Consider the following 18,289-nt stretch of genomic DNA (forward strand, 5'->3'; position numbering starts at 1 on the left):
CTGTAACAATCATTACTTAATAACCGCCTAATCACAATTATTTGAGATAATCTCAGTTATTCTTTTGCGTGGTCGTTTGCATGTCATAATCATTTTCCATTTCGAAAAAAAGTTACATACACCCACACTAGTGCTGCACGATTCTTGCTCAAATTCGAATCTAGTCTAGATTCGAAGGTCTATAGGTGTATTCTAGAGAAGCAGCAGAAGTGGAGCTTGACAGCCCCCACATCGAGGGGTAGGCCTGTTGACAGGGCTGTGGATGACAGCCTCCCACATCGAGGGGTAGGCCTGTTGACGGGGCTGTGGATGACAGCCTCCCACATCGAGGGGTAGGCGTGTTGACAGGGCTGTGGGTGACAGCCTCCCACATCGAGGGGTAGGCCTGTTGACGGGGCTGTGGGTGACAGCCTCCCACATCGAGGGGTAGGCCTGTTGACGGGGCTGTGGGTGACAGCCTCCCACATCGAGGGGTAGGCGTGTTGACTGGGCTGTGGATGACAGCCTCCCACATCGAGGGGTAGGCTTGTTGACTGGGCTGTGGATGACAGCCTCCCACATCGAGGGGTAGGCTTGTTGACTGGGCTGTGGATGACAGCCTCCCACATCGAGGGGTAGGCCTGTTGACAGGGCTGTGGATGACAGCCTCCCACATCGAGGGGTAGGCGGTGTTGACGGGGCTGTGGATGACAGCCTCCCACATCGAGGGGTAGGCCTGTTGACGGGGCTGTGGATGACAGCCTCCCACATCGAGGGGTAGGCTTGTTGACGGGGCTGTGGAGGACAGCCCCCACATCGACGACGTTGAACTCTGAGGTCGCAGTGAGCTCTCTCATGAGGATGCCGGGTCGATATATCGACGGGTCTGTCACTCCAGGCGAGTCTCGTATACCGTTGCCGGGGATGTGGCCGACGGAAAGCGTTGATTAAAAAGGAAGGAAACCTCTCATCGTTTTTCCCAGAGCGAGGTGCTTGGGAGACGGTAACCTAGGGTGAGAGTCAATCAAAGGTTGAAGTTTACAACTGGAAGACCAGTGCTGGTTCTGTCTTATACAGTATCTATAAAACTTAAGTGTCGGAGGCACATTATCTCACTACTGTTATTTTTTCGAAAGTATCCTGAGATCCCGAGGGATGCATTCCAGTTGTCCAATTAAAAGAAAAAGCTTCCATTGCTCGTCCGCTACTGCAGTGGAGCTGACTGCTCGCTCAGACCAGACTGGGCCTTAATATATGCCAAATGACTGCCTTCTCAGTGGTGACTTAATTCTTTAATTATCTTTTATCCTTTTATGTCATTTCTGTGTGGTTTACACGGCGGGACATATAGGGCATTAGACCGTTTTGAAACCAAGAATGCTGCAGTTTGTGCACAGTAGAAGTTGGTATTATGGTTCTATTGCGGTTTCCATTCTCCAATGTGTTTCTCAGAGCATGAAGAGCTAGGCCTACTGACTTATGCATCACGGCCAGATCGAGAGTTGACCGCTGATGTAATATTTACAACATCCCTGAATAGATAATTAAATGCGAAGCTTTGAATTAGTGATGCTCTGTTTTGTCCAACACGTAATGCTCAGAGTGACTGCCTGCTGTTACCGTTGGCGGAGCGTATTCTATTACAGTTTCATAAGATTTTTCTCCTGCCTCAGGCCTCTTTTCTCTCTCTCTTTGTGTACCCTCAAATCTCTGCATTCTTTTTTTGTATGACCTTACAGTATCGCGCCTTCTGGACTCTTGTGTGTGTGCATGATTTATCTCTCTCACTCACTCTCTCTCTATCTCTCTCTCTCTCTCTCTCTCCCCCTGTCTAATGAATTCTGTCTCTCTGCCAAGGAAATGGCATCTTTCCTCTCTCTGATCTCTGGATGTCTCTTCATCTCGTTTCCCCGTTTTTTATCTCTGCCCCTCGCTTTACCTCGCTTTCTCTACTTTGTTTTACCTTGCTCTCCTCTCACACACCTCATCCCACTCATCTCTCTCTCTCTCTGGCTCTGTCTCTGTCTCTCTCCCCCCCTCTCTCTCTCTCTGTCTCTCTCTCTCTCCCTCTCTCTCTCTCTCCTTGGACGCGTGCCCTCAACCCTCTCACCGGTGAGCACGCTGTAAAGGTTGATTCTAATAATACTGAGGTCTCGTTCAGATTCCCCGCGTTGCTGCCATACTTGTACATACTATAAAGTTACTGTACTGTAGCTTCACTTGTAAATGATATGATTATACCCCACACCACTAACTAAGTAAACATTAACATACTATAAAAAACCTTAACCACAAAACATCGTACAGTATTTTTGGAAATTATAGTTTAATTCAGGTTAGCCTTTGTTATGTGTTTTTCTTGTATAGTTGCCAAGGTGTCAGAAGGAACTTTGACGTCCAAGTGTAATAATCTACAGGCAACGTCTCAAACTTAATTCATGCTCTGTTGCATCATGTCCCTTGCTGAAAACTTTCTTTTCAAACGACACTAGCTGTTGTACTATGCTAAATAAATTGGGCTCCAGTCTCGTCTTTGGCTTTGAGATCATGTCTCATGTCGCCTTGTTACTCATCGGGCTTTCTTCACTACTACAGCTCACCAGTCTCTTCCAAATGTTTGCACCAAGCCAGTTTACAGTAACCTTCACACCTACAGTACCAGCCACAGATTTAGCAACATTTGGCTCGTAAATTATACCTCTCTCTCTCTCTCTCTCTCTCTCCCTCTCTCTCTTTGACAACAAACAACGACTATACACATTAGACACATTGTGATGTCACCGTGTATTGTCCAATGAATCATATCAAGGCAAGTATAGAGCGTCGCAGTCCCGCCCCCTCGAGAGACCCGGAAAATAATTCCCCGTTCATTTTCATCATAGACTTTTCAAAAAGTATTTATTTAAAGACGTTTACGCTGCGGACAAAGCCAACTGGAGTCGTGACAAATCATGGGCCAAACAAATAAATAGAAAGAAGAAAGAAACGGCAGGTTACAACACTTTTTTTTGTTGTTTTTCTTCTTTGTAATCATTTGTTTAGTCGTGTTAGTTTGTTGTCATGATTTGTCATGACTCGAGTTGGCTTTGTACGACACTTATAAGGTCTTTAAATAAATACTTTTTGAAATGTCTATGGGAAAAATGCATTGGGATTCATTCCCTGGGCCTGGCGTCCTCATGAAAGGGGGTGGGACTGCGACGCTCTATAGGCAGGGGTGTGTAATCGTTGTCCAATCAGAGGAGAGAACAAAAACATACTTTAGGACTAGTAATATAATAATGAATACATATTTGCTCAAATACTACTAAAACGTTATAATATTCAACCAAGACTGCAAAACCAATTTAAAAGCTAGCATTTGTTGTAGAAGTGCATCTATACTATAGTATACTGATAGCCCATGCAGGGTCGATGGGGATCTATAAAGCCCACAGGGGGTCTAGGCGTTGACAGCTGATCAGGTCTCGTGGGGTTCCATTCCACAGGCCCAACCCACAAATTAGAAGCCCGTAATAAGGTGACCTATGACCCTGAGCCAGCGCACCAGGGAATATCGACAGCCAATCTTTTCCGCTTCCACTCCCAGGCTTCGCTAGAAGGCACTGCTCCACATGGGAGGAGACACTGCACGCGTTCAGTGAAGAGTGAGATGTGCGGCCTACTCTTACACACTTTTGAGTGGTGCAACCACTCCTATACGGAGCTTTGTGTGTCTCTGGCTGCCTGTGTCCCTGGGTCCTAGCACGAAAATAGTGGTTGGTTTTCATCATGTGTCACTGTTGTGCAGCCTAACACACACGCACATATTAACTGTATATATGATGATTTTGGGTGTGACTGTGACAGTACATTACAGTGAACCACCACACGGTAACTCTTGTCATTTCTCAACCGTTTCGGACGCAGGCTGGCTCTTTTTTCTTTTATGAAAAACAAAAAAGGGAAAAAAGAGAATGAATAAGACAGACAAAAAGAAAAGCCTCAATCCCTCCCCCCCCCCCCCCCCCCCCGTACTGCTCGGTGACACTGCATAAAATACAGTAGCAAGATGAAATGCTGTCATGGAAAACATCTGAAATGATGATGATATACAGTCAACACACATCCTGTCCATTAGCTGCTTCTATTCAGGTAATGGACGAGGGGCAGCCAAACCTTATCAAACTGTCTCTCTTCATTTAGTACCTTATTCTCTCAAGGTGACATGATGTACTAGTCATTTCATTTAGCCAATGTTTGAATGCAGGAGCCTGAAATATAAATGACATGAGCATTACTTCAGGGCAGGCCGCAGCAGAGATACAGTATACCGGTCACTCCTGTTCCTGTGAAAATGATTCTGTGAATTAAGTGTTTTTTTTTTAAACCTTTAATGCATTTTATAAGTTGTCAGCCGACATTGGTTCCTTCCATTCGCTGTCTGTCTCAGTCTTCTCTCTCTCTCTCTCTCTCTCTCTCTCTCTCTCTCTCTCTATATCTGTCTCAGAGTGATGCGTGCGTGTTTGTGCATGTGTGTGTGTGTGTGTGTGTGTGTGTGCGCGCGCGAGAGAATGGGTCTGTAACTGCATCTCCTTCTTTGGCAAAGCATCTACAAAGTACACAAACGCTGCCATTACTCCTAGTTCTCTCTCTCTCTCTCTCTCTCTCTCTACCTCTCTCACCCCTCTGTCTCTCTCTCTCTCTCTCTCTCTCTCCCTCTCCTCCACATTCTCTCTCGTTCATTTAACCATTATTTCTCTCACAAAAACACTGTATGTCTGTAGTAAACTGTAGATACAGTATCTGGCACTTAACCGTCTGGCTCTCAAGGTTCAAGTGCTGCCCAGTGCACCCTGTATGTATTATTTGATTTCTTAGTTCTTGGCTGGCCTTTGTAAGCCAGACCAAACATACGAGAATCATATAGAACTCAATCAATGCGACTAGTGACTAGTCCAATCGATGGCATGATATTTCTGGGTGCCTTGTCAAAAAGTGCTGAATCAATTAGTAACACGTTTTAAAAACTTGGATTAGATCGTAGAACTTTTTTCTATTTGAGAACATTCATTTATCAGCAAAAGAGCGAAATAAAAATATAGACAAATAGCTTTTTCTTTTAACCCATTTTTGGCAGGAACCCCTTTTGGTGTTTTAAGCATTATGTTGTACTTTAGCTATGAGTTTGTAGGCCTGCTATTTTTGAAAAATCATGAAAATGTGGCCCAAAATGTTTGAATATATTCTTTCAGAGTGAACGTTTTTAACTGAAACCTTTGCTTCCTTGGGGTCCCTCCCTGGAACAACATATTTTCAGATGGGGGTCGTTTGCCAATTACATATATTTTTGGGGGTCCTTGACATGAACATTTCTGAGAACCACTGATATAGAGATCAACACTGATCCGCACGCTGTTCTGTGTGGAATGTTCTGGTGGTTTGTTCTGCCATGCCAAGTGTCATTAAAACGGCTGGTTATTATGGTCAGGGATTTGGCCTCTCAAAAGCGCTTTCACTGTGTGTGTGTGTGTGTGTGTGTGTGTGTGTGTGTGTGTGTGTGTGTGTGTGTGTGTGTGTGTGTGTGTGTGTGTGTGTGTGTGTGTGTGTGTGTGTGTGTGTGTGTGTGTGTGTGTGTGTGTGTGTGTGTGTGTGTGTGTGTGTGTGTGTGCGTCCGCACTGTATTATTACCTCACTGGCATATACCGCTAGCAGTCGTTTGGTGGCAAGACTATGTGATATTCTGGCTAACTGGAAGCTTAATAATACTGTAGCTGTGTTTGCCAAGTTAAGACTGCTTCATTGTGTTCGCGGTGACGTCCTCTGTGAGCAGCAGTGTGGTGTAGTCAATAGTCAAACTGCATCAGGTGTGAAATCAAACTATACCAAAACACAGACATTGACTGCTGTTATATATCAAGTTTATATCATTGAGCATGGCTCAACTAGTTGTGCTTGTTGCACTGCGATGCATTTTGAGCTTGGCATTAAGCTACTAATCAATAATATCTAAGCTGAAATCAATAATATATCAGTATTCTGACAGTTTACCTGCAGGCCGCATTACGTGAAGGTGGGGGGCGCATGTGGCCCCCGGGCCGCCAGTTGCCTGTGTATGCAGTACAGTACAGTACAGTACAGTACAGACAGTCATGAATCAGCAAACAAAACACATTTATTTTTGTTTACACTGGAACCTTCTTCAGGCATGCCTGCAACGTTGCTGCTTAAATCACATTGTAAACATTGTTTTTTTTTCTGCCTTTATTTCGATAGTAGTAGCCTGGCCCTGCCAACATATTACATATCATTTTTGGGGTCCTTTACATGAAATATTGAGAACCACTGATACAGAAACATGAGGTTTTCCTCTTTTCTCTTTTTTTAAAAGATTTTCTTAAAGTTTCGACATCAGGTCTAAATGGGTTAATTGTAACTCTCTCTCTCCGTCTCTCTCCAGGCGAGGAGGAAGGAGGTGTTTCTCCAGGAGCGCTACGGCCAGTACAACCTGACGGACCCCTTCCTGGCCCTGCAGAGGGACTACGAGGGCGGGGGGGCGTCGGGCGGGCCCGACAAGGACCGGCGGGCCGTGGGTCCGACTCCCATGGCGGTGCTGGAGGCCGTCATGGCTCACTGCAGGAAGATGCAGGAGAGGATGTCCGCTCAGCTGGCGGCCGCCGAGAGCCGCCAGAAGAGGGTAGGAAACAAACCGCTGTGGTGGGATGGATTGATTGATTGATTGATTGCGGTGGGGTGATCACCACCTCTCCCTTTGACCTGCTGACAGTGACAGATGGATTTTCAGGCCTGTTTTGTAGCCTCACGTATAGCGATACTAATATCACTGCGTGGATATTGGTCTCGTCGTCCCTCTCAGTATTAGGATTTTCTTCTGCAATGTCCCGCCCCATATTTGCATATTACTGGGCCCTGGTTGGTTATAGCCTGGTTTCCAGGCGGATATCTGGTTGGCTCGTCACCGCTTCAGAGTAATCTAGTAAGAGAGTGGCGACACTAGCCACAATGGAATGCGGAAGTGCTCATTCTATCTCAATGGAATAGTTCCAATGTCTGGAACTATAGCCCATAGGCACCCGCTTTGCAGCGAGATCTTACTAGATTACTCTGGTGGGGATGTGGCTGAAGAGAGATGTGGGGTTACGTGGGTTGGGGTGGAAGGTCATATGGTGCGTTCAGGGCTGTTCACACGGGCAGATGCAAAGATGCAGTCTACCATTCGTTGTCAATGGAAGCCTGCAGCGTCATGACGTTGACAATTAAAGATGCATCCGACGTTTGTAGCTGCGGCAAAAGATACAAGGCTATACAAAGCTACCAATTGAAGCTGAGCTGGGTTCAACTTCCAGATGCAAAGCTATAACTGTAGCTTCACATCACTACGGAGGCACGCTTGATGATGTCAAAGACTGTGTGAGCAAAAGATCTACAAATATGCTGTGATCTTTGCATCTTTGCACATGCCTCGTGTGAACACAGCAGAGGCAGAGTTTGTTATAAATGAGATTGAGCTGAGTTGAATTGAGCTTACTGTATTGATACTGTAAGAGCAATTGGATTTGTGACGGCCTGACGTATAATTGGTTGTGTGGACACATATGTGTAGGAGTAGGAGAATACCCCCTAAAAATATATTAAAAAATTCATACAGTAATTCAAACTTTTAAACAGTTGTATACGTTTATTTAACAAATAGGCGTAATTTATTATTTACTATTATTACTATTATTTTGTATAAAACATCAGATGTGACGCGCATACACACGCGCATGTGTGTGTGTGCGTGTGTGTGTATGCGTGTGTGTATGCGCTGAGGTGTCTCCACATGTTCCATTTGGCAAGCAGCTCCAAATCTGTTATTATTACTGGGTTCAGGGACAGGGCAGGGAATACAGTAGCAGTTAGCAAACACACACACACACACAGTCACACACACACACACACACACACTATTATATTGTTTTTTATTTTGGCGTGCGTGCGTGCGTGCGTGCGTGCGTGCGTGCGTGCGTGCGTGCGTGCGTGCGTGCGTCAGCTTGTAGTAACATATGGAGAGAGAGTGAGTGAGAGAGAGAGATGGAGAATAAGTAGGCCACAGCAGACATCTGGCTGCCTAGTAAATCACTGCCCCGTAATCCTACAGAGAGAACTGGCTCACAACACACATACATTTTCTATGACGCACGCACGCACGCACCCACACACACTCACACACACACACATAGCCTGGTTAATAAACCAGACCGAATCAGCCTGGTTTATTAACCAGGCTAACACACACACACACACACACACACTGACGGGACGGATAGCGGGAGTAAGAATCAGTTGTTATGACAGTAAATGTTCTCGTTGGCAGAGACACATAATCCCACTCTCGGTTGGAGGAATAATGTATTGCTGTTTTGATAAGCATGAAAAAGCAGAACTAAATCAGTAATATCCCTCTGGAAATTAACTGTATTTGTGTGTGATCTAAAACAAAACAGCATTCTGTGGAGAATGTTTTTTTAAATCGTACAAGATCTAGGTTCGGTACAAAGCAGCATCAACATTACAAACCTTACAAATAGCCAGTCCAAGAAACATAACAGTTAAAATGAAAATAAAAAAGAAGTCTCTTTAATTTTGCTTAATCAGACCAGTGTGTGTCCAGTGGAAACCTCGTGTGAATCTGATCTCAGGTCAGAATGGGTTAAGGCCAATGCTTTTGCACTTTTACCCATGAAGCACATTTTGAATTCCGGACTTTTACTTGTAACAGAGTCTTACTGAGTGAGTACTTTCTCCACCACTACAGGTACGGTACAACAAAACAGCAAAACTGTTGCTGGTCTCTCAAACCTGGCAACTTTTACCCAAAAGTCAAAGTCATACGATTTGTCACACGTCACCGCAGTGAAATTTGTTCTCCGCATCTCTTGGATCAGCCGAGGAGCGGTGAGCTGCAGCCGTGCCGCGCTCGGGAATCATTTGATTAGTAGATTTAACCCCCCCCAATCCAACCCTTTGATGCTGAGTGCCAAGCAGGGAGGCATTGGGTCCCACTTTTACAGTCTTTGGTATGACCCTGGCGGGGATCGAACCCCGACCTCCCAGTTTCAGGGCAGACACTCTAACCACAAGGCCACTGTCTTCGAATGCTACAGAATTTGTAGTTCCACCTCGTTTAGAGGTCTCCACAGGAAGCTGCCATCTGTTTGTGAGAAAAAGTAACATTTTAAAATGTCTTTAAAATATATTTTTTGAATTTCCATTTCTGCTAAGCAGCAGGCTAGATATCTAGGCTTCGACAGATGTTATCTTATTTACGCGACGGCAAAGGCGAAACGCAAGTGGGCGGAAATCTGCTTCTATTTTCTGCAGATTTCCTTTCAGAGCTTCAACTGTTGCTAGGAAGCATTCGAAATTTTTGAGCCAACAACATGTCTGTCTCGAGAGACTATAGCGACGTGTTAATTAAGAGATTTTAATCCATATGCTCCCAGTCCTTCAGTAAATAATAATAAGTAACACCTGCTAATGGAAGCCTGTGGCAACCAATGGCAGGGCTACTGCAAACACATCTAATGAAGCACCGAGTACATTCACACATGCACATTAATATTGGATGCATAATATCACCATCTACTGACTGTACACAACTGTTTGTGTAGGGGGGTGGGGGTGTGCCTGTCCCGGGCATAACTTGCGCACCGGTTGACTGCAAACCTGCCATGTTGTGTATCACGAATCACGAATGACCCAGGGATTGTTTACGTTTTACTCCAAGTTGGAATTTAGTCATATGATATCAGCGGCTGTCCATAACCTGAGGGGGGGGGGGGGTGTACACTAGAACTTGACAGAAAACAAGCTCACGGTGACCATACATACAGATGCTAATTGTTCTAGATTTTAAATTCTTCTACAAGGATCGAATCTATCTATTGGGTCTTTATTTCATTCACTTTCTCTCCGCCTGGCCTTTACTGTCTGTCTAATCAAGGTTTTTGAAGTTCCAAATATTCCTGTTGTGGTTACAGGGTCTGAACAGGGTTTCCGTTGCTATTTTTATCCCTGTCTTCATTCCACTTTCTTTTTTCACACGCGTACGTGTCATCTTTGCTGTGGGTAAAGCCACTGAATTATCCATGAGGTCTTCTTAGGGAGAGCTGAAAGCAGACTCATACCGCAACCCCCATCCATACACACACACACACACACACACACACACAAACACACACACACACGTGACACGCTCAAGCGCAACTCCATGAATGAATCATGAAGTTGAAGACCAAGAGAGCCCAATCTGACACAAAGCAGTCGACACCAGGAGAGACAACATCGGTTGTTGCTGGATTTGTGGGCAAACATTAGGTGTTGTTTTGGGAGGCACATTTTTTTCATTGTAAGTATGAGGTCATGAAATACGTCCCTCTGAAAATAGCTCTCTCCCTCCACGTCCTCCCTATCACCTTGCTCTCTGCAGCAGTGATTCCCAAACTTTTGCATTTCAAGGACCCCCAAACTGATACTCATTATAGCCTGCGTACCCCCCATTAGAAACGACATGCCAGGGACCCCCATAAGAGAAGACCGTTGCGGCTCTAGCAGTGATTCTCAACCCGTTTAATTTCAAGGACCCCCAGTTTGACATGCATCAGGCTACAGTGGGTCCGGGGGTGCACAGGAGCAGAAGAACCCACTGGCAAAATAATAACACAACACAACGGCTCTTTTAAGAGCTAATAGCAGCCAGCCGCAGCGCAAATATGCGTGGCTGCACCCACTGCCGTTATAGGAACCTTCCGCCACTGCTACGGACCCCCATTTAATGGCATCTCTATCTCTGGGACACCCAATTTATATATGGTAAAATCAATGTTAAGAGAGCCGGAATGGGCGTCTACGTTTATATGTCTATGGGCCTATTGACGTGTTGGAAGCTGCGCACGATAAGTGTTTTACGAACTGATAGCATTAGGTTCAAACCCACTTTCGTGTGTAGGTCATGTCTTTGCTTGCTTTCAAGGATAAAAGACAATTTTCCAATTTTAAGGCGCCCATGGAACAAAGCCTTTGCAGTACCTCCGGGGTGGCACGGACTCAGGGGTAGAGGGATGGGTAGAGTGTGTGTGTGTGTGTGTGTGTGTGTGTGTGTGTGTGTGTGTGTGTGTGTGTGTGTGTGTGTGTGTGTGTGTGTGTGTGTGTGTGTGTGTGTGTGTGTGTGTGTGTGTGTGTGTGTGTGTGAGTGAATGGGTGAATGTAATGCACAATCTATGTAAAGCACTATGTAAATGCACCACTTACCATGACCCTAAATAGGCTGTGACACAAAGGCGTCAAACATTGCTTTCAACTGTCTCTCTAATAATCACATGGGAAAAACTCACAGGAGATCATTTTGAAATGGATAATGGCGGAGTGGTGGAGGTGGTGTTGGATTGGGGGTGGTGGTGGTGTGGTGGGTGTGGAGACAGTTGTTTCATTGAAGCGGTCACTCAGTGATATGGGCTCTGTTGTTCTGAGGCTTGTTAGTGCGACAGGGAGCAGGCAGGGAAGGTTGCTAAGCCCTGTTTGGCCTCTGTACCGCCAACACAGAACTAACAATAGCAATGTCCCGCTCCAAATATACTGGCAGGGAGAGGGCAGACAAGTCATCGCAATCCAATCATTATGTAAAGAGAAGCTCTGTGAATAGATAACTGCCGGCACATTACGTTACCTAACGCCCCCTGTGTGTAGCGTCTTGTCTACCTAATGATCCACATTATACCTTTATCTCTGCCCTGTCTGTTAATTTGACTGCTCCTTCCCGTCTCTAATTGTTTTAACTGCGTAAATGAGGACTATTAGCTTTGACTTTTGCTTCACTTTTCGTCCAATGTGAGATGGACGAGCACGTGTCGTGCAAACAGAACGCAAACGCTTTCAATTTGATCCAGAGGAGAGATAATGCTCAAAATGGTCTCCTCGTCGTATATCTTTATCACAATCTGAGTCTGCCTTTCCCTTTCGTTGTGGTCCATTTGAATTAAAACATCATAATGTCTCTATAGAGGCTCTCTACATAATGCATCTGGGTCTTGTGCATCTTGTGTACAGATTAGTGTGTCTAATGAAGCCGATAGTCTAAGATATTTATGTCCTAATGTACAAATGGGCAGAAAGAGAGAGAGTGCTGCACACTTCTATTCATTAAGAAAGTGTATTGATTTCCTTATAGTGTGTATGGTGAGCTAAGCTCATCTAATGCCCAGAGACGGCAGAGTGGATTGTTTCTGGAACCACGTTGTTTGTTTACCACCCGCTGTCTCAGAATTGCGTCCTGCCAGGCCGCTCCTCGTGTGTGTGTGTGTGTGTGTGTGTGTGTGTGTGTGTGTGTGTGTGGCTCCCTTATGTTGTCTCCACAGGACACTTCCCACCGCCTGTCTCAACACATAAGATAAGATACCTGAAAGACCACAGTCTTGTCAGCTCAACTTTTATAGTACAAAAAAAAAGGTATGGCACCCCCATATCTTCAAAGTCTGATCCAACCCTACAGCCCACCTTCGCTCACTCAGATCCGCCAACACACTGGCAGAGGCTGGCAGAACATTCACTAAAAACAACGCTCCACACGTCCCTGACTCTTCTCCCTTCTCTAAAACATCCGGGACAACGCTCCACGCGTCCCTGACTCTTCTCCCTTCTCTAAAACATCCGGGACAACGCTCCACACGTCCCTGACTCTTCTCCCTTCTCTAAAACATCCGGGACAACGCTCCACACGTCCCTGACTCTTCTCCCTTCTCTAAAACAGCCGGGACAACGCTCCACACGTCCCTGACTCTTCTCCCTTCTCTAAAACATCCGGGACAACGCTCCACACGTCCCTGACTCTTCTCCCTTCTCTAAAACATCCGGGACAACGCTCCACACGTCCCTGACTCTTCTCCCTTCTCTAAAACATCCGGGACAACGCTCCACACGTCCCTGACTCTTCTCCCTTCTCTAAAACATCCGGGACAACGCTCCACACGTCCCTGACTCTTCTCCCTTCTCTAAAACATCCGGGACAACGCTCCACACGTCCCTGACTCTTCTCCCTTCTCTAAAACAGCCGGGACAACGCTCCACACGTCCCTGACGCTTCTCCCTTCTGGCTCCAACACTACGGAATGCGCTTCCCATTGCAATCAGAACTGCAGACTCACTCCCAATCTTCCGCCGCAGTTTGAAAACTCACCTCTTCAGACTCCATCTTAGCCCGTAGCACTTGCCGTAGCACGTGCGCTAGCCTCTGCGACCATACAGGCGTATGCAAAGGCTAAACTTATGTAATTTAGATTTTATGTAGACATTGCACACTATAATGTACAGTATACTCATACAGTAGATCCATTGTGCAGATATTCTGCTGTTAGACGGATGTTAGGTTCTTAGCTTGCTTCTGTTTTTAATGTATTAACATGTTCTTGTTCTTGCTGTTCTTGCTTACTGTAAATCTCTCTGGATTAAGAGCTTCTGCTAAATTCCCCAATTGTAAAAAAATGCTGGGGTCCCCATCAATGCTGGGGACCCCCATCAATGCTGGGGACCCCCATCAATGCTGGGGACCCCCTCAATGCTGGGGACCCCCTCAATGCTGGGGACCCCCTCAATGCTGGGGACCCCCCTCAATGCTGGGGACCCCCTCAATGCTGGGGACCCCCTCAATGCTGGGGACCCCCTCAATGCTGGGGACCCCCTCAATGCTGGGGACCCCCCTCAATACTGGGGACCCCCATCAATGCTGGGGACCCCCTCAATGCTGGGGACCCCCTCAATGCTGGGGACCCCCTCAATGCTGGGGACCCCCTCAATGCTGGGGACCCCCCTCAATACTGGGGACCCCCATCAATGCTGGGGACCCCCTCAATGCTGGGGACCCCCTCAATGCTGGGGACCCCCTCAATGCTGGGGACCCCCCTCAATGCTGGGGACCCCCTCAATGCTGGGGACCCCCTCAATGCTGGGGACCCCCTCAATGCTGGGGACCCCCTCAATGCTGGGGACCCCCCTCAATACTGGGGACCCCCATCAATGCTGGGGACCCCCCTCAATGCTGGGGACCCCCTCAATGCTGGGGACCCCCTCAATGCTGGGGACCCCCTCAATGCTGGGGACCCCCTCAATGCTGGGGACCCCCTCAATGCTGGGGACCCCCTCAATGCATTTTGAGAACCACCAGTGCTGCAGACATTCAATGTGACATTCAACAGACGAAGCCGAGATCAGTGGATATTTATTATAGATATTATGGTCTTTGATGCACAAGATGCATTATGGGAATTGGTCCAGCAGTATATCACAGAGGAGGGGGGGGTGGGGGAGGGGGGGGCTACTGTAGATGCTGGGGTTGTGTGAGATATGTGTTCACGTGTGTGTGTGAAATATAGGCTCATTCTGCGCATGATGACTCGCATACTGTACATGTGAAATGAGTGGAGTGTGTGTGTATCTTTGCTGGTGAGATTGATTGTAGGGGGATGCGAAAATGCTTGTATATTGAAAATTAAAATGCTGATGATGTGCGTGTGTGTGTGTGTGCGTGTGTGTGCGCGCGTGCGCTTTCAGTGTATTTGCATAGCCCATGTCTTTTCTGTGTTATACGTGTGTTGTGTTTTTGTAGACTGTGCATAGAATCTCACTTTGTGTACGTGTGTTTCATGTAATTACATAGAAGCAGAAAAATAGAAGGGCTAAATCTGACAAACGCAATGACATAATATGTGTGCATAACTGATTCACATTATGGGGCCTGCCTTTGAGGTTGTGTGTGTTAGTCCTAATACTGCATATCAGGTGTGCGTCACATACTTGGCATCTATTTTTGGCCTGATGGCGTTTATACTTTACTCTCTGGGTGGGAAATTAGCACCAGTCACCAGCCAATTATAACTGTGGTTGTCAAAAAGGTTGCTGTTGCAGAGCAACAGTCAAATCGTTACAGGCGGTATTCCTGCTCTGCTGAATGTAGCGGCCCGAACCTAGTCGTCTGTACTGTATGATTATTATTATTTGGCCAATGTTTATTTATAAAAATCTGAGGAAAGAAGACGCGACCGCCTCCACACAATAGGAACATTTAGGATTCAGCAAAGAGAATCGGCAAAATGTTGGCGTTTAAACACTTGGCCTGAAAGAGACCTGTCCTTTTTTTTGGCATAGGCATCACCAGGGACAAACTAGACACAGCTGCAGCAGATGAAAAATCGGCTAAAATGTTGGCGTTATAAAGCTGCAGACCACCAGTAATCACGCAGGGGCGTGTAACGATACATTTGAACATCATCATCATTTTTCGACCGCGGTCGAGATCATGGATTTCCACAATGCCATGCCAGACTTTCCTGTGCCTGTGTCCCTATAGCGATGACATCAGGGAACGACAGTTTTCTACCAGGCAGGACTGCAGAGAAGAAGGGAAGATATTATAACCTCATTGTCAGCTCAGTAGCGGTGGCCGGCAAACTGTGTTCTTCTGGATCGGACTAGTGAAGAAACACGGGGAAGGTTGCCGTATATTAGATCAGTCGATGGGTGGCTCTTCCAAGACAGATTTTGCACTCATTAGAAGGCGGTGATATGTATCACGATACATGGTTGATGATACGATACACGATATTGTTTCATTCATGGCAATACGATACGATTCGATTAAATGATTTTAAATCGATACAGTAACTATTTAGAAAATACATGAAATCTGTGTAAAACATGTGGATAGAGCATTTTTTTAAGGGAAATATTTATCTCTAGCATGGACATTATATTTGGACACATTGTGGACAAACCTGCACCTTGACATGAACACAGAGAATAACACATTTATCGATAGACCAAGTGTAGCGATGTGGAATGTAAAAGTAATTAAACCCCTAGTATTGATACAGTTGATTATTTGCATTTCAAAATGATACGATACAAAGTCAAACGATACGATATTTTGTTTTTATTTAGATTCTTGAAATTAAAATAGATTTTTCTAAGTAAGTAGTAATACTTACTTAGAGACTACTGTATGCCACAGTCGAATGGGTTCTCACCCAGGCGTTACCTTTTCTTTGGAAAGGAAAATGAATGTGGTCTCCAAGGCTATTAAACACTTCAACCTCCATCCATCCATCCATCTATCTTCAACCGCTGATCCAGAGTCAGGTTGCAATGCATTGTAGTGCTGCACACAATTCATCGAAAAAAGATTGAGATCTAGATTCAGACACCTTCGTGTGGTTAACTCTCTCTCTCTCTCTCTCCTCTCTCTCTCTCTCCTCTCCTCTCTCTCTCTCTCTCTCTCTCTCTCTCTCTCTCTCTCTCTCCCTCTCCCCTCCTCAGCTGGAGCTGGAGAAGCTGCAGCTGCAGAGCCTGGAGGCGGAGCACCGCAAGCTGACGGCGCAGCTGAAGGACGAGCGCGAGAAGAACAAGCACATCGTCATGATGCTGGTGCGCGAGTGCAAGCAGCTGGCCACGCGCGTGGTGGAGGAGTCCCAGCGCTTCGACGAGCTGCAGGCGCGCCTGGACGACGAGGCGCGCGCCTCGGGGGCCCTGCGCGAGGAGCTGGGCGCCGAGCGCCAGCGCAGCCAGCAGATGGAGGCCAAGATGGAGAAGCAGCTGTCCGAGTTCGACACGGAGCGCGAGCAGCTGCGCGCCCGCCTGGGCCGCGAGGAGGCGGAGAGCCAGAGCCTCCGCCGACAGGTGGAGCGGCTCAGGACTGAGAGTAGCGCCGGCGACGCCGCCGCCACCGCCGCCCCGCAGCCTGCTGGTTCTGCTGCCGGGGCGGAGCCCGCAGGCGCCAAACCTACACCCAAACCTGCGCCGCCTCCTGCGGCCAAATCCCTAGTGGTCTCTGTGGCGGTGCAGGCCACGGAACCCGTCGGCTCTCGGACGGCGTCGTGCCAGACGGATTCGCCCCCCGCCGCTGAGGTGGCGGAGGGAGGAGGGGGAGGGAGGAAGACCCCTCTCGCTGTCCCCGCCAAACCCGCCCCGGCCAACTACGTGGGCCTCAGCCTGCCCAAGACGACGGGCGGCCCCGGGGCCCGGGGCCCTCAGACGGAGAACGGCGGCTCGGAGGGCCAGCCGCTGCACGGCGCGCCCAGCGGGGTGAGCCCGCGCGTCCAGGCCGCCCGCTACAAGTTCCAGGAGCAGGACCAAAACGGCACAACGGCCAACCAGAGCCCGCCGTCGCGCGACCTCTCGCCCACCAACCGCGACAACTTTGCCGCCAAGCAGCAGGCTCGCCACACGGTCACGCAGGTGCTCTCGCGCTTCACCAGCCCCCCGGCGGGCGGCGGCTCGGGGGCGGGGTCCCTGCGTCCGGGCCTGCCGCACTCCGCCTCGGAGGGAGGCCCCTTCCCCCTCGGCCGCCTGAGCCACCCCATCGTGGGCCTCAAGTCGCCCACGGTGGCCCGGATCGACCGGGGGAACCCGCCCCCCATACCGCCCAAAAAGCCCGGGCTCTCCCAGACCCCCTCCGCTCCTCACCCGCCCATCAAAATGGCGGGGGAAGGGGGTCGCTCCCAAACCGGGCCCAAACCGGCCACTCCCCAGCTGCCTCCCAAACCCGCCCTGGACCTGGTCCCAGCCCTGACGGCGTCTCAGGTGGGTGCCTCATGCCCCCTCTCCCCCTCCCCCTCTGCCGGCAAGGCGGGAGGGTCCGTCGGGGGCCCTCAGCAATGGCACCCGGCAGCAGCAGCATGTGCAGAGTGCCCCCTCCTCCCCATCATCAGCCCCCCCGCCACCACTGTCAGTAGCCCCCCCTCCATAAACCCCTCCCCCTCATCCCCCACCGCCTCCTCCTCCTCCCCCTCCTCCTCCTCGGCTAGCGCTCCATCCTCCCGTAGCTCGCTCGCCCCAGCAGGCCTCCCCCTGGCAACAGCATCAGGTAAAGGGGCATCACCACATTCTCCCTCCCAATTCTCTGCCTCCCTCTTCTTATTGGCTACACTTGTTCTTCTCGTAATACCAGGTTCAGGCGAGCACGGCCCAGCTGATAGGCTAGTGTCAGTGGTGCTCTCTCTCTGATAGGCTAGCTCAGTGGTGCTCTCTGATAGGCCAGCTCAGTGGTGCTCTATGATAGGCTAGCCCCAGTGGTCAGGCCTCTTTCAGGTCACAGCAGGGAGCCTGTCCCTCCCGGACCACAGGAATGCAGAGCAGAGGAAAGCGCTTACCTCAGAGACTCTCTGTCACCCAACCTTAGGCTACCTCTGGAGATATGATCTCTCTCTCTCTCTCTCTCTCTCTCTCTCCCTCTCCCCCTCTCCCGCTGTCTCCCTAATAGCCTCTCTCTCTTGACGCCTGTCAT

General features: G+C 48.3%; 1 protein-coding gene across 1 annotated transcript in view; it reads left to right on the plus strand.

Moving 5' to 3' along the window:
• Nucleotides 1-18,289, plus strand: part of cttnbp2 (cortactin binding protein 2) — a 103,870-nt gene that overhangs the window by 50,417 nt on the left and 35,164 nt on the right. The window contains exons 3-4 of the mRNA XM_083763856.1: nt 6,419-6,655; nt 16,324-17,869. Coding sequence (XP_083619982.1) covers nt 6,419-6,655; nt 16,324-17,869 — 1,783 coding nt within the window. The remainder of the gene's footprint in view (nt 1-6,418; nt 6,656-16,323; nt 17,870-18,289) is intronic.

This window comes from Protomyctophum parallelum, assembly GCF_964188405.1.
Source record: "Protomyctophum parallelum genome assembly, chromosome: 4".
NCBI lineage: Eukaryota > Metazoa > Chordata > Actinopteri > Myctophiformes > Myctophidae > Protomyctophum > Protomyctophum parallelum.